The sequence below is a fragment of the Malus sylvestris genome, chromosome 6 (genome assembly GCF_916048215.2).
Source record: "Malus sylvestris chromosome 6, drMalSylv7.2, whole genome shotgun sequence".
In the NCBI taxonomy this organism is placed as follows: Eukaryota; Viridiplantae; Streptophyta; class Magnoliopsida; order Rosales; family Rosaceae; genus Malus; species Malus sylvestris.
The window spans coordinates 31,713,678-31,730,274 of NC_062265.1; the positions used below are offsets into that span (position 1 = coordinate 31,713,678).

The following is a 16,597-nucleotide window of genomic DNA, read 5'->3' on the forward strand; positions in this document are numbered from 1 at the left end:
CAACCAAGTCAAAAGTCTGAGCACCAACAGCACATCGTGAAGATGATAATCCCTCATCATCTTTGTACTTATTGGACCATGGGATTAGGGTTCCTCACCTAAATATACCTAATCATATTGATTAACTTAAGCAGAATTTCACTAATATTATCTCCACAAAACTTTAGTAAAATTATGCTTGAGTTAATCAAAGTACAGATAATATTAGTGAAATTCTCTCATATCAACAAAACTAAAGATAAATAATTAAAATAAAGTTATAAGCAACATAGTAAATTACACACAAAATAATTTTATTGTTTTTTTTCTCTCTCCCCCATAACGATGTAACAACATCAGTTGGCCCCATTTTTCTTTTCACCTCCCTCTCTCTTTGACCTTTTTCCACTTGCTCTCACAGTAACACAAATTCTCCATTAAGATTAACAACAATTATTTCGAAAAGTCAAGTCAAGTTTATCGACAATATATTCATAACATAAATTATATATACAATTGAAAAGTTGAGTCATCCACAATATAAATAATATTCAAGACATATTAGAGAAAAATTTATTATGCTAATGTGGATGTAAACGTGCAGAAGAAAATTACAATTAATCATGACAAAATGGATGATGTGCAATTGTTCAGAAATTCAAGAAGTGGAGGCATCCATCATCATTGGATTTAATTAATACGAATATCGACGGTGAGGATTATGTTTCTATTATTATGACCTGTCATAAATAATTGTTGATAGAATAAGAAGGTAACACATCTGAATCTAAACCAATTTGTATTTAATATTTTCGACATTTCTTTTTCCTTTTTATTTCGTACGTAGCTATTATTATAATTATCTTGCAAGCTAAGAATTATACCCTTCGCACGTGAAACATTACATATAAGGAATCAAGGGCCTACTTAACACGTGGCGTGAATGGGATTATCTATTTATCTCAGAATAATAGAATTTGCTAATTATCAGATATATTGCTAATCAATTGAGGATCAGGAACCAATCAGAAATAATTATGAAATTGTTTGAAAGTATTTTTAAAATTATCGAAATCAAGTTTTTGATGAAATTGATTTTAGGTCTCAAAAACACTTCAAATGCTTTGTCAGGATCTACTCGAATTTTTATTAAGGATTGATTTGAAAAACATTTTTAGTCATTTTAAAAGCACATCCAAACAAGTTATATGCCTTTAACTTTTTACAAAATAATGCTTGAGGTTTGAGATGACTATAAAGAATGCAGAATCGTTATTAGTATTTGGAAAGAATGCAAACTGATTTTTTTCAAACTAATTAATAAACGTTTTTCCAAAAAAAAAAAATGTGGGATTGACATTTTCCCATGATTTATATCCAAATCAACAACAATTCTTTGAAGTTAAGTCAAGGGTTGAAACCCCACAAGAAAATTAAAATTTCCAATGAGTAGTAATGAGGCTTTATAAGACAGAAATTCAGAATAAAAAGAGGTAAAGGAAGACTTAGAAATACTTGAAAAGAGACTCTAAGAAAAGACATGAAGTAGTTGGAGCTGAAGAAAGACTTGGCGCAAAGCCCAGCGCAATGATGTTTTATGATTCATACAACCGATCCTACTTAGTTGGATAAGGCTTTATCAATGATTGATTGTCTTAGTTGTAATGAGGCTATAGCCTTAATAAGCAAAAAAAATAACGATATCATCATGAAACAAACAAAAAAAGCAAAATGTAAGAAGTGTAATTGAAGCAAATCCAAAACAAAGGATTGTTTCTACTCATAATTTTACTCAAGAAATTGCCACAACAGCCTCCTTTGGCCAACTACATTGTTGGGAATTTGGAGATTACAAAGTCACCAAAAACAACTAACCCCAGAAGAGTCCAAATCAATTTCTTTGATGAAAACAATAGCTTTCCCAAACAACTCCAACTCTCCAAATTTGTTAGTTTTCAGTTGTTGGCCAGTCCTTCCATCCAAAACACCAACCTCCTAATCCTCTCCTCTAACCCACCAATTAAGAGAGAGAAAGTGAGAGAGAGAGAGAGAGAGAGACCATTAAAAAAATTTGGAAGAGAGGAGAACCAAACCTTTCTCTTCTAATACACACCCAAATTTGTGATTCACACACCCAATTTCATATCAATTTCCTCTCCCTTGGAGTGCAAGAAGGCTCAAAAAGTTCTTGCAATGGAAACAGCAGGCAAAATTCTCAGAAGATCAGTCCACACATTTCTTCTAAACTACCAATACTTCACCTCAACTGCTGCACTCATTGCCTTACCCTTCTCAGCCTCAGTTCTCATCTCTCAAGCACTTCTTCCTTCAAGCTCCGCCCTCTTGGCCGCCGTCTACAACCGCCTCCACAGTCTTTTCAACGCGGCTGGCTTCCCTCCCTCCTTGGAATTCTTCAACATTCTCAACCACAAGCTCTCCCAAACCATCACCTCCTCAGTCTTCACATTCCCATTCTCCCTCACCTTCCTCCTCATAACCAAATCTTTTGTAATCCAAACTCTCAGCCGCCACCAGAAACCGAATTCCTCATCGCACCCATCATTTCTTTCCACAATTTCTCTCTACACCCCACTCCTCCACACCCATGTTTACAACTCGTTTTTTATCATCTCTGCCAATGCAACCGTCTTTTCTATCTTGTTCATCGCCTTCAATGTCCTCGAAGGATCCGGGTTCTCTTCTCCGAACACCCTCCTCTTCTTATCGGCATCTGGGGCAGTTTTGTACTCCATTGTTCTTGCCAATGCACTCATAATATGCAATCTTGCATTGGTTCTATCAGGTACACAAAATAGTGGCGGCTACTTGGCAATTCTCAAGGCTTGTCTTTTAATCAGAGGAAGAACTTCAACTGCTCTCTCTCTTGCTTTGCCTGTCAGCTTAACCCTAGCTGCAGTTGAAGCATTGTTCCAATACCGCCTCGTACGAGCCTGCCATTTCACAAGACAGCTCGGATCTTCCATGGCCATGGAGGGTGTTTTCATTGCTTATTTGTACTCAATTCTTGTTGTTCTTGATACAACTGTGAGCTTTTTGTTCTTGCAAAGCTGCAAGCCGAGTTCTCGAGGGATCGAATACAGAGACGACGAAGAAAGTTGTGGAGATTTGAAGGCTGTCAAAGTGCTTCCATGAATTTTGGTTCAAGAAATTGAAGGGAACCCTTCAAAGTTCAAACCAATCCAGTTTTAGTTCATTCCTTTTTTTTTTTAGAGGAAAGAATGTAAAAAAGGCATTGCCAAAGAAAAAAAAAATAGTTTGTATCTTCAATTCAAAGCATGATTTCTTTTGCTTGGTAATCACTCACACCAGGCAACTTTCTTGACATAAAAAAAGCGTCCTCTCTAAAGTAGGAGAATTGTATACACAACTTTGCTTATGACTATTATATTCCATTTTATTTAGCTGCTTTGTTCCAATCTTTTTTTTTAAGGGATTACCGGGTGGCTTTGCTATAACAATTCATTTTTTCAAGGGCTGACTCACAGAGGCATTTCAACCTCTCCTTTACCACCATCGTGTGATTCACGAGCGTTAGATATTAAACCCAGAACATGCCGTGTGGAATACAGACCTGAAATTCGTTCCCAACCATTGGAATTTGGCAACTTTAGCAGTGTGGATGTTACATTTTGGTCTCTTTGTTTCTTTTTCCACTTTTGTTATTGAAGTTAGTTTTGTGTTGGTTTAGCATTAGAGGGATAATATTGGTCAAATTCCAATGAATTGTACCAGAGTGATTGAGCAATATAAAATTGACATCTTGCAGCGGTTTATAAACTCATGCATGAAATTTCAAAGATGTTCTATTGTGTACGCAAAAGATATTTTGAAACTCAGTCATCACATTTTTCACAAAAAAACAAACAAAAAAAATGTAGCTCATAGTCTTATATTGATTTTGCTAAAAACTGCAAAAATCATTTTAAAACATATTTTCGTGAAATTTTCATCACACCATATGGTTTTTTAAATTCATACATGATACACGAGATATTTATGACATCACGTGACGATGTTACCAACATTCAACAATTACACTTTTCACAAAAAATGTGAGCATTAACTCACTAGTTTTAATTGATGGTCCAAATTTCATGTTTAATTGTGGGACTCAATTTATTAATTTGAAAAGGTTGCAGGTGACTTTGGAAATATACAAGGTCTGTTGAATGTGCGTTTTTCCCGTGTGGCATAGCAAATCTAACTTTGTTACTTACGTTGAGATGTTCGTACTGTGATTTGTCGTTGTATTATTATAATCGTATTTTTGTTTTCTTCTGATCTTTTAAATTTGTATTCATAAACAGGAAACTTCAGTCATCAATTAGTTTGATAGTTAAAACTCTTTGAGAAATTGATAGAGGATGCAAATCATAAATTTCTCTAAAAATATGGAAATTCTGAAATTTCATGAATTTAAGTATATACTTTTTGACTAACAACCACAAGGAAGAAACAGTCAGTTTCTTAAACCAACCTATATTTATTTTACAATTACAACAACAAAGCCTTATCCCATTAAATGGGGTCGGCTGTATGAATCCTAAAGCACTGCTGCGCTCAGTATTTATTTTACAATTACCCTAAAAATTTAAAAAATTCCCTGTCGTCGTCTAGTTTCTTTCTGAACCTGATTCCCTATACAACGCCTATCACGACGGGTCTCCTATCCAAAATTTCAATGTGACGAGGAACTAAATTATATGTTACAGGAAAATGAATTGAATTCTAAACTACGGAGAGAGGGTTAGTGTGATTTACAGGAGTTCCACGGCACAGCAGCGATGTGGGATTTACAGATCCCAACGGCATCTTCCTTGGCGCTGTACATTTTATGCCAAACGAATGATGAAAGCTGAAACCTGATTGTGAACCGAGACTGAACTTTGCTCTCCCAAGGATGCCAGAGGGGCCATGTCCGACATCATGGTGGAAGACGAAGCCAGATTGCCTCGGGGAACCCTTGCTTCTAAATGAATGGTACACAACTGTAGAGTGAGAGCCAAGGTCCGGTCTCTTTGTATGATATCCCACATGACTGATCAGTTGGCCGTGATCGTCTGATTGAACATCTTGTCAAGCATGTATAGTTAAAGATTCATGCATAGTTCAAAACTTCAAATGCTGCAGGACTCGACTAGTTGCCCTTTCCGCCCTCATCCAAATAATATCTCGAAGGGCTTTCCTTTGCACTAGTTCTGAGAAGGGGATTCCGACCAGGATCCTAAAAGCATATGCTCCTTGCCACTAGTTAGCAACACTGCGACTGAACACTCTTCTGTATGGCGGGAGAGCTCGATTTCCCATGTAGCGATAGAATGACTATATCCTTCACCTATTTTGGTGCTTTTTTTGTGAGGTTAATGCCCTGGGCCTTTTCCATTTCAGCTTCCTTTTCGGCTTTCTTCTTCTCCAATTCAGCCTGTTTGATATTCTCTTCGTGTGCTTTCCGAAACAACTTAACAAAGTTCAAGAGAGTCACAGTAACTGCAGTCATCAAAACAGGGTTTTAATACGGTTTAAGTCAGCTCCATTATTACTGCATGAAAAGAGTGCATTTGTAGGCATCCAGAGAAGCCCTCAGCCCCTAAAATAGCATAAAGGTCCCAAAACTATCTTACAAAATTCAAAATCTAAAAAATTCAAAAACCCCCCAACCCCACCCGCAACTAACCTTGCTCAAATGGACAGCGGGCGGGATCCTCACCAAAATATAATGCAAGAGCATCTGCATTTCTACCCTGTCCACCAAAAGCAAATGACAAAATTGAGATCACAAAATACAAAATAAGACAGGCGACAAGGAGACGATAATTAGCATATTACCACTACAGAATATAGGTTTGTCACAGATGCCACTTCGGTCTCAGCAACAGTAATGAACTCTTTCAATGTCTAGAAATTCAACAACAAAAACAAGTACAAAGAAATTGTTAGGGAATAGGAAAAAACAGAAGAAGAAAGGAAGGGCCTTTCAAGAAAGCTTTATAAACTTTAAAAGAGAAAGATTACATACCTTACGGAAAACTTCTGACACAGGGCCATCATTTTCTGATGCCGTCAGCTCCTGCTTGAGCTTTTCTAACCCCTTGATTAAAGCTTGCATTTCTTCAGCTAAAGACTTCAATTGTATCTGCATGGAAACAAGATTTGTCACATTCAAAATCTAACTACAATGCTTAGAATTAGCACCAAGGAAACGAATGAGCACCTTTGTTGCAGGCTCCAGGCTGACAAGGTCCTGGTAAAAATCAAGAAGTCCTGGCGATTTAGAAGCAAGGATCTAAGACACAAGAAAGCCAAACATGAGACTCAAAATATGATAGTTATCTTGTATCTCAAAACATTTGGCAACAAAAACATAAATTTTGCAAGCACTCATCTCTTATTTGTTAGTTCTAGATCATCTCTTATTCCCCGCTTTGATTATTCATTACATAACCAAAACTATTTAAGAAACGTACCTTACAAAGATAATGCATGAGTGTCATCTTACTAGTAGAGGCACGCGTATCATAGAGCTTCAGTAGACTGTCCAACTTGAACCCAACAGCAGCACCTGTACAAAAACATTTGACAATTCATATTATTTTGGAGGCTACCTAAAATAAAGCCAAGTGCACATAGGAATTTAAAATGGAACATGAAATAGCTGGTTTCAAATATAAAGGTTGCTTCTGCCAGTAACTCTTAATTCTCCAGGATAAATTCTAAGGTCCAGATAAAAAGATCAATTCTAAGCTCCGGCATGTGAAGCACATGCCTCAGAATAAAGTGTCGTTAAAATTAATTAAATCCTCCTCCTTGAACCCAACAGTGATCATAATTTTAAAACAGAAGCACAATGTTCCGAAAGGACTTGCCTATGGTTAAATCAAATGGTACTCAAGCGTTTGAAAGCCATTTGGAGATATGAGGCAGTTGCTTTGCATTCATATAATTTATCTTAATACTTCCCACCTCCCAGTATACAGTAATAGATTATCTAAAGTGCTTACTTTAAGCAACATGTAAAAGAACCTTCCTACATGCTCTAAGTCAACAAACATAACAAATTCCAATATAACTTACCCCTTGCAGTTCCTTGGTTCAATGTGTTCCCCAAAAAAAGAATCTTCTTCATAATTTCCTTCAGCTTAGAAGAGTTCCGAACCTAATTTATCAGTAAAAGAGTAGCTAAGTTAAAATCGGTATCTATATACTGCAGGAAGCGATTCATTAGTAGTGCTGACATACCTCCTCACATGCAGAGTTTACTGTGTTCAAACTTCTTGTAAATTCTGAGACCTGCAAAAAAGGTCAATAATTAGATATGATGCAAAGAGACATACATTAGGTCCCATTTACTGCATTGGGAACAAAACGGCAGATACTACCAAACCTGAGTGTTGAACTGAATCTTGAAAGAAAATACTCTCATCTTTGACTCCACCCGAGGCACTTTCATCAACTCCAAAAAAAACTGAAACATTACAAATATACAGAGACTTTATATATCTGACAATTAGTTATAGCTGTAAAAGTATTTAAGGGACATTACAATCCAATATGCACTCAAAACATCTAACACATAATTGCTATTATTAAAATTCTCTGAGCAACATAAAATATTTTTAGGAAAACAATATTCAAAAACTCAATAAAACTACAACCACAAAAACTAATCTGAAATGACTCCGCCTGAATTAACATCACTTCATATAACATGCTATGGTGCCTCACTAAATGTCTAGGTTTTTCCTATGTCTATTTAACACACCAATTAAACCAGTAGCAGTGCAACTTAGCATCTTAAACAAGGACAAGCGAAATATATCCCTTAGAATCTTTCATTTTTCAACAGTCCAGGGAAATCCTTTATTGATGTTTACCGATTATCAGCCCATCTTCAAGTCTTCCATTGCCGCCACATTTATACGTGTAGTAATATTCGAGGAATATTTGAAAATTAAACTGAATAAGTAGTGAATGGACTGATCTGTGTCTCCTTAATATTATAACTTCATAGAGTACAGGATAAGGGGCCCAGTATAGAATTTAAATCATAATCAATATCCAAAATCTGGTCAAAGCTTTCGTACATGACACAGAAAGGGCCAGCGACTTAGAGCATCTCCAATGGGAGATGCAAAATCCCTTGAAATGTGTAATATACAATTTTGGTTGGCCAGTCAACTTTCCAACGGAGATATGCAAATATTAATCCTACCATTGAAGATGCTCTTATAGTAACTACGACAAATACTTCAAGAATATATTTGATCTGGTCATACCTGTTCACACCTCCCCAGGGCCTCCTTGTCACCAGTGTAGTTCTAAACAACAGAAATCACAAGCAAGAAAACATATGATTAATGAGGGGATGGAGCCATGTCAGATTGTAAAAAGAGTAAAATAACCATCAAAATAGTAAAAATAAAATAAAGAAAAAAGGCTACACCTTGAGAAGTTCCATCTCCTCTTTAGTAGGACAAAATTTAATTAAATTTTCCACCTGATCAACATCTAATACTGAGTCATCCATTTTTAAAACAGCAGCCTGAGAATGTGCATATAAATACATAATTAGCTAAGTATGAAAAGCGTTCATTTACAACATCAGCATTAAAATATTCGGGAAGCAAAAAGCCAATTGAGAAGACTCATCAGATATGCAAATTATCTATATTCACAAATCATGAGTAAGAAGAAATTCAACTGTATCAGTTTACCATCATATCAGGAAGTGGCATCTTAACTTTTGTGAGCATAATTTCTGTGTTGTATGCCCTTCTCAGGTCAACCTACAATGTGGTTCAAAGAGAATCACAGTAAGAAAGTAGAGAAGTAATAGCATCTGAAATTATATGGAAAAAAGAGAAAAAAAAATATTCATCAAAATAAATCTCTGCGTTAACAAATATAGCCAGCATCGTACACACCCAACTTATCAATATAAGTGCAACTCTACAACAAAAACTCTAGAGACATGGAGAGATGGTTGACAGATAGTTACATTCTAACAGAAGAATCAAATCCCATAACCGGTAGGAAGAACAGGGAAAGAATCACCTTTAACAAGCATAACTTTTTTGTTCAAAAAAAACAAGCATAACTTTTAGAAGGATGATTTTACAGTAAAATAACCAATTGCATAAAATTACCAGTTGAACTTTGTCAGGTTTAGAACCAGCAGGCTTGCGGCGCCCTCCTTTATCTCCTGAGTTTGAAGATTTTGGAACTGTAGCAGAGAAAAGGCTCTCTATCTCTGACACATCAAATTCCTGCGCACTAGATTAAAAGAGAAGCATATTAGTGATTTGAAATGAACAATCCTGAAATAAAATACATGGTTGTGTGTGTTGAACATGTAAGATCCATCAAATCAACAACAAAACTTTATGGCAGAAAACAGCTATAAAGGCAATAATAAGTTGAAAAATAAGATGGAATACTTTTGAGTCTCTCCATGTCTTTGCAGTTCCTCCCACAGGCTTCCTTGCAACGCCCTTGTCACCTTGTTCCAATGTAGTGGTTTCAAGGAGGAGCGTCGAGGCGCTGTGGCAGGTATCCCACGTCCGCGCCCTCTGCCAGCAGCAGGTCCTCTGCCACCTAATGAGGGTGGTGGTGGAGGAGCACCACCAGGAAGTCCAGGTGGAGCAGGAGGCCCTGGACCACGACCTCCTGGAGGTGGTGGTGGAGGTGGTGCTCCAGGCTGTGAGGGAGCGCGGCCTCCACCGGGAGGTGGAGGAGGAGGTGGCACACCATGCCCTGAAGGTGGTGGAGGGGGTGGAGGCACTCCCCCACACATTGGAGGGGGTGGCGGAGGTGGTGCACCACGTCCTGAAGGTGGTGGAGGTGGCCCCCCACGCATTGGAGGGGGCGGTGGAGGTGGGGCCCCATACATTGGAGGTGGCGGCGGAGGGGGGGCACTGTGCATTGGAGGTGGCGGTGGAGGTGGGGGCCCACGCATTGGAGGTGGTGGTGGAGGTGGAGCTCCTTGCATTGGAGGTGGTGGTGGTGGTGGTGGAGGAGGTGCTCCATGTACTGAAAATGGTGGTGGGGGTGGTGGAGGTGGAGTTCCACGTAAAGGTGGTGGAGGTGGAGCCCCTTGCATTGGAGGTGGTGGGGGCGGGGGTGGCTGTGAAGCTCCATGTAAAGAAGGTGGGGGCGGTGGTGGAGCTCCAAATAAGGGAGGTGGTGGCGGTGGATGTGGAGTTCCTTGCATTGGAGGCGGCGACGGTGGTGGGGGTGGTGGAGTAGATGAAACTCCCGGCAAAGGAGGCGGCGGTGGAGGAGGAGGTGGAGTACCACGAGTAGGTGGTGGCGGTGGAGTAGGTACTCCAACTCCAAGAGGTTTGGATACACTTGCAGCAAGAGGAGGTGGAGGGGGAGGCGGTGATGGTGAATTTTGAGAACTTGCCACCATAACATGAGCAGCTGAAGAGTACCCAACCTTCCAAAGGGACGAAGAAGGCTGTGGAGGCATTATGGTGCCACTATTCTGCCCACCAGATTGCAGCGGAGGTGGAGGGAAAGGGGGAGGTGCAGGGACCAAAGCTATACCAGTATTCTGCGTGATAGATGACGAGGCATAAGGAGGTGGAGGTGGAGGTGGAGGTGGAGGTGGTGGCGGGGTAGAAGATGGAAACAAGCACGAGACTGGAGAGGGCTTTGAGAAGACAGAATTAGAACTTAGCAGAGGAGGTGGCAGCGATGGTGGAGGAGGAGGAGAAGGAGGTGCTGTTGCAGCTACTTGTGACAATGGTATAGCTGGTGACAAAAGCTTTGGAGAAGTGTACAATGAAGATATTTGAGACATAGGTGGTGGAGGCGGAGGTGGAGGCGGAGGTGGAGGTGGAGGGGAAACTGCTTGTGCATCAGTATGTTCTGTTGTAATAGAGGAAGTCTCTGTCTCTTGGATTGGTGGTAGTGTCGATGGCAGGCAGGATGTGGATGTCTCTGTTAGTGTCTCTGGTGCAGACTTCGAATGCTTCAAAGGGTCCACTTTACTATGTTTCAGTTCAGTTTCCACATCCTTTGAAACCACAGTTCCAGAAGAAGCTTTCAGTTTATCATTTGCATTTGTATCTTTTGAAGAAGCAGCACCGGCAAAACCAGCTGGTGCACTATTATATCTTGATGGTGGATAGGAAACGTGCATTGAATTAGTATAAGAGCCTTTGTTAGGGGGAATCCACCTAGACACCGCATTTGGTTTTGCTATTTTTGCCGAAGTTCCCTGAGTTTCTTGTTGTTTAGACTTCTGTTTTGCTGTCGTAGTTTCTACACCTACTTTTGTGTTAAATGAAGGCTGTCTCTTATAGGCAGGTGGCTGCAATTTCTCAGCTTTTGGTCTAGAGACCTCAGCACTCAGTTTTGATTGTGCAACCTTGGTCTCTAATCTCTTTCGTGTAGCCAAGTCTTCTTCATTAGTTATATCTTCCATCTCTTCCAATTTCTGGCGCACCTCTTCTACCACTTCCTTAGTTCCAGTATGACTCCGCACATCAGCAGCAACTGGGATGGAATTTGACTTCATATCTCCATCATCCACAGCAATGTCTTTCACAGCATCGACATTGGAATCCACCTCACCGAGCTTATACTTCACATCATCAACGGCAATGTCCTTCACTGCATCATTATTAGAATTTGCCATTCTGTCCTTTTTGTGCTTTCCATCGTCTGACGTACAGTCTACAAAAGCATGACGATCTAAATCCTCCTTCCAGACTTTTTGCTGATCTATATGTTTACGAGTATTGTCGTGAACCATGGAAGAGTCGAAATCCGCCTTCACTTCCTGTGAATCCAATGCATTGCTAAATATCTCTTCCACCTCAAAAAATTCCTCGGGTGAAGCACTCCCTGTCTCGTTTTCTTCACTTGCCACAACTGTGGTGATATTAGGCACAACAGCATCAGCGTCCAGAAAAAGTACCTGATACAGATTTGAGTATGCATTCAACTCCTATAGCATCAGAAAAGGACATCCACACAATAAACAATAACATACCTCTGCTCTGAAGTCCTTTGGAAATTGATCCTTGGCATCCCAAAGAATATCAATATCATCACGACCAAGCATCAATATATTTGACCGTACAAATGCTGTGTGGAACATAACCCTGAACATCATCTCCTCGCGAACAAGATCTTCATCCAGGTGGATGCATTCAAGAACCACATCCCCTCGAACACGGCAACGAATATCAATTTTCACCAGCACACACTCTGCCTGTGATTAGGATTCATAAGAATGCTTAAAAAATATATCATCTTATACATCAGATTTCGTTGCATGAAGTAGACATTACCTGTACATAGAGGTGGGTATTCTTTTCATTCCTTAAAGTTGAAAAGAGAAGCTTAGAGATCCTGTTAGCTGGTGTAGAAGGGTCTTGACCAAAAACACGTATGAAAGGCCTACAACCTTTTCCATCATCAAAAAGTGGAAGGTTTCGAAGTATCAGACAATCCAAAAGTAAAGGTGTATCTGATGGAGGCCATTCAGAACCCAAATTTCGTCGCGAAATGTACTGAAGATATCTCATCTGCGAAGGCTGTGGGTTTAAAGGAGACAAAAGATGGAGAAGTTCCCTAGGAGCCTGCTTGTAAACCATTTCAAGAGTCTTCTGCTCCCCATTGTATTGTTTACGGTACAACAGAAGACCCGCAAGCATAAATGCGAGAACAGGCCATCCTCCTCTTTCACAGTGCATCAGTAACACATTCTGTTGCCCCTCCAATGACAACCAACTTTCACTCGAACGAAGGAAGTGATGAATCATCTCTAGTGGCAACAAAGGACATCCCTCATATTGCCGAGGGTAATCCATTACTGTCATGTCATACTGCGAAAGCACGTCGGAAATTTGGCTCCGCCTATCCCCTTCTCTGAAGTTAAACACCATGAAAGAAGCATCCGGGAAGTAGTCTTGCAGCTGTGCTACAATGCCACCCAAGTATACTTTGTACTCATCTTCTTCCAACACATCGGTCGAGAAGCAGCAGTCAAAAACTGCATAATTTGGAGCCAAAACAAGTTAAAATCAATCCACATTACACTAAAAGGTTCACAATTTTGAGCTAAAAGAATCCCCAAACATACAAAATGCACTAAAAAAATACAAAATTCAATCGATTTCGAAGCAAATTCAATCGCATTTCAGCAAGAACCCCAAAAAAAGACTCTGAATTTCCATCAAATTCAATCGCATTGGCCCAAACACGGACCAAACCTCAACAATTGAGCACCAAAAAACCAGAATTTCTCAAATTCTCAAGAAACAGGAAACGGCAAATTACCGTACACCCGCTCGGAGATCTCAAGAAGGCGGTCCGGCGGCTTCCGGTAAAAGAATCGTCTGAACAGCGCCATCAGATGGCGCTGTTTCTCCCCCGATCGGATCCAAAACGGTAATCCAAACCAGCTCCAATTAGATCACAATCCCGATCCCTAACAATATACGCAGCCAGATCTCCCCCTTATCCGATTCTTCAACGGTCCAAAACCCGACCCGAACGAGCCGAACCCTTCCGGCGAAACGAAAATCACGAAAGAAATCGCCTATTGAGAAAAATCAAAAGGGGGTATTGAATTCCCGAGACGAAGTGAGGGAGTGGGGGTTTTGGGAATGGAAAAGCAAAGGGAATTGGAATTCGAGGGAATTCTAGAGAGAGAAAGAAGAGAGGAGAGAGAGAGAAGAGAAGTGGACTGAGAAGGAGAAAGCAGCTATTAGGACCCGACCCGTCTTCTTCTCCCTGGCTCCTTGGGCACCTGTGTGTCTTCTGCAACTCTTCCTCTTTTTTTTTCCTTTTTTTTTTTTAAATTTAATTCTCTTCTTTTTATGTTTTTCTGTTTTTCGGTTGGGCAGCGCGGGGAGCGATCGGGCGGGCAGCTGTCCGACGTGGCAAATACGACACTGGTAAAATAATTGATCAATGAATTAAATTCGTTATGAGGTAATTAAGACCACTGTAACTGCCTGAAAAGGAAAAAGATTACGTTTGTTTCTTTGGTCTTGTGGTAAACCTCTGTTTAAAATATCGATGTAGATCTTTGTTTAAAAGTGAGATGTTTTAAATTCGAATATCGTGAATGGTGAATTTGATATCAAATTAAGCTGGCCATTATGTAATTTAGCCGAATTCTTCATTTCATAGCGTAAAAATATCGATATACTAAAAAAATATATATATAAATGTGGGTGAAAATATTAATACGGTGAAATTACGATAAAAAAAAAAGGTCGTACCCAGTGCACAAGGCTCCCGCTTTACGCAGGGTCTGGGAGAGGTGAATGTCGGCTAGCCTTACCCCCATTTATGGAGAGGCTGCTCCCAAGTCTCGAACCCGAGACCTACCGTTCATGGGCGAATGCACTTGTCATCGCACCAAGTGCGACCTCTTTAATACGGTGAAATTACGATATTCAAATTAATTAGTATTTCGGTCTAATTGTATTTATTTTCATTTGTAAGTGAGAGGTTTTAGATTCAATTTTCACCAAAGACGAATTTGAATCATATAATTGCTAGCTCATTGTGAGGTTAAATCCACCACTCTCCCTTTACAATAGATAATATCGATTGTTCAAAAAAAAATTGCCGATATATAAATTTATAAAAATATTAATGGTTATATCAATATCATTTGTCTTTGACGAAAGTTATGGAAAGTTGTAATAGAGTGGGTATATCAACTCATTCAGATATAATCAAAATTAGAGAAAAATTCTTTAAAAAAATTTTTAAAAAATTCGAAATTTGAAATGTGTTTTAGAAAAATATTGATATTCATTGATTTTCCTATATATCGTCAATATAAGGTGAAATTTGCATTTCATTCCTTTACATATCGATCCTTGTTTTTTAAATATTTCACGAAAAATAACGACACTTTCGTGGATATTTTATACTTTCGTGGATATTTTAATACTTTCGTAGCATTAAGCAAGTTTACTTTCTTTTAATCACAAAAAGTTAGAATTGTCAGAAACTTAAAAGTGTTGCAATAGTAGTGACTCAAGTTCATTTGAAAACAATTTATAAAGGGCCATTTTCAAGATATTTTTACTTTGATCGTTGCACGAGTCAAATACATGTAATTCGAGTTTTGTCTAGCTTTTATTTTATTTTTTTTCAACTATAATGCTACTTCAAAATGCACAATACGATTTATCATGAGATTTTTAAATTTCTAAATTAGACAAAATAATAAAATAAGTACTCGTTAATGAGTACCTAAGTAATATTCTCGATCTTAGGCTATATCGAAAGGCACTTTATATTGATTTGCTTTGATTTGCTTTGATTTACAATCCAAGAATTCAAATTTGAAGTTCCAATGTTCATCTTTTGAGGATAGGGAGGCCAAGAAGTTATATAATCATATTGCGCCAAAAAAACGTCATGTCGTCGCGTGTGTACGTTTCCGGGAACGTCTTTCGCTCGTTACCTGCAATACGACAGCTTTGCAGCACCGAGGGATGTCGTTAAGCAACTGGAACCACCACATGATTGCTCTCACGTGTGGTCAAAGTTTGGGCCGCCTAATTTGGTTTTCTTCGGGGTCAAAGTTTGGGCCGTCGCTTTGCTTCGTATAGCAGGTCAGGTTTCTTAAGGCACCAATCACTGCCGCCCATTTACCTACTTTTCAGCCGATTCAAGCAATGGACGGTGACAATTTAATGTACGGCGATGGGGCAAGCAACCTTTGTATTTTGTTTTTTTAACAATCGATAGTATCTATGCTAAGAGAAGGGAGTGAACTTAGCATCACGATGGATTATCAATAATATAATTCAAACTCACATTTGACGAAAATCGAACCTAAGACCTCTCATTTACAAGTGAAGAAAAATACCATGAGACTGTAATACTAAGTGGCAGTAGCCTAATCCCATTTACAAGTGCAAGATGAAGCAATTTTTCTCCGCGGACAAGATGAAGATCGCATGCCATTTTGGTTTGCGGGTTTTAACTTTTTTTGGGTAAAAAAAAAATTTAGGGGGAGATCCGTTACTCTCATCACTAGCACTGGGAATATCTACAATTTTGAGTCATAATAACTTACGCGTGACACTTAACTGTCAGCTGTCACCATTATGAATTTACGTAAAAATTTACATATTGTGCATCAACGATGACTGTTGGCAGCAGGACTCGAACGTTAGTGGAGCCATCCCTCATCATATGACTGTTGGCAGCAGGACTCGAACGTTAGTGGAGCCATCCCTCATCATACATGTTTTATACAACTGATGAGATAAAAAAAAAAAAAAAAAGCAAGCCAGCAAGCAAGCAAGCAAAAGAAAGCAAATTTCTCATAGCATGAAATGCATTATTGGATTGGTTTTAATTAAGAAAAATTAAAGAAAAGTCTTTAAAAACTTTAGTTTCAATCAAAATGACAAAATAAAGGTGGAGGTGAATTATACCAGGAATGTTTCATTAAGACTTTCTTTTAATTACCATACAATACCAATGAGGTTCTTAAGTTGTTAATTACTTTGTTAATCTCTTTAAATATCCTTGTAAGTTGTAACCAAAGAAACATTGTCATTGGAGAAATCAGAGACACATGTTGGGGGGCGGGGGTGTGAAAGAAGAT

At 39.0% G+C, this 16,597-nt stretch overlaps 2 protein-coding genes across 2 annotated transcripts; one reads left to right on the plus strand and one right to left on the minus strand.

Moving 5' to 3' along the window:
- Window positions 1-1,837: 1,837 nt before the first annotated feature.
- Window positions 1,838-3,401, plus strand: LOC126625343 (uncharacterized). Its single transcript, XM_050294441.1, has one exon. It carries the CDS (start codon window positions 2,173-2,175, stop codon window positions 3,130-3,132), a length of 960 nt encoding a protein of 319 aa, XP_050150398.1. The 5' UTR covers window positions 1,838-2,172; the 3' UTR covers window positions 3,133-3,401.
- A 1,062-nt stretch (window positions 3,402-4,463) lies between these two features.
- Window positions 4,464-13,809, minus strand: LOC126625338 (formin-like protein 20). The gene is made up of 17 exons (XM_050294432.1): window positions 13,291-13,809; window positions 12,300-13,003; window positions 11,999-12,220; window positions 9,435-11,923; window positions 9,144-9,270; window positions 8,712-8,783; window positions 8,441-8,539; window positions 8,274-8,315; window positions 7,382-7,462; window positions 7,237-7,287; window positions 7,072-7,153; window positions 6,465-6,559; window positions 6,212-6,283; window positions 6,017-6,133; window positions 5,827-5,895; window positions 5,675-5,741; window positions 4,464-5,487 (listed from the first exon to the last, which is right to left on the minus strand). Exons 1-17 carry the CDS (start codon window positions 13,361-13,363, stop codon window positions 5,336-5,338), a joined length of 4,614 nt encoding a protein of 1,537 aa, XP_050150389.1. The 5' UTR covers window positions 13,364-13,809; the 3' UTR covers window positions 4,464-5,335.
- Window positions 13,810-16,597: the final 2,788 nt, after the last annotated feature.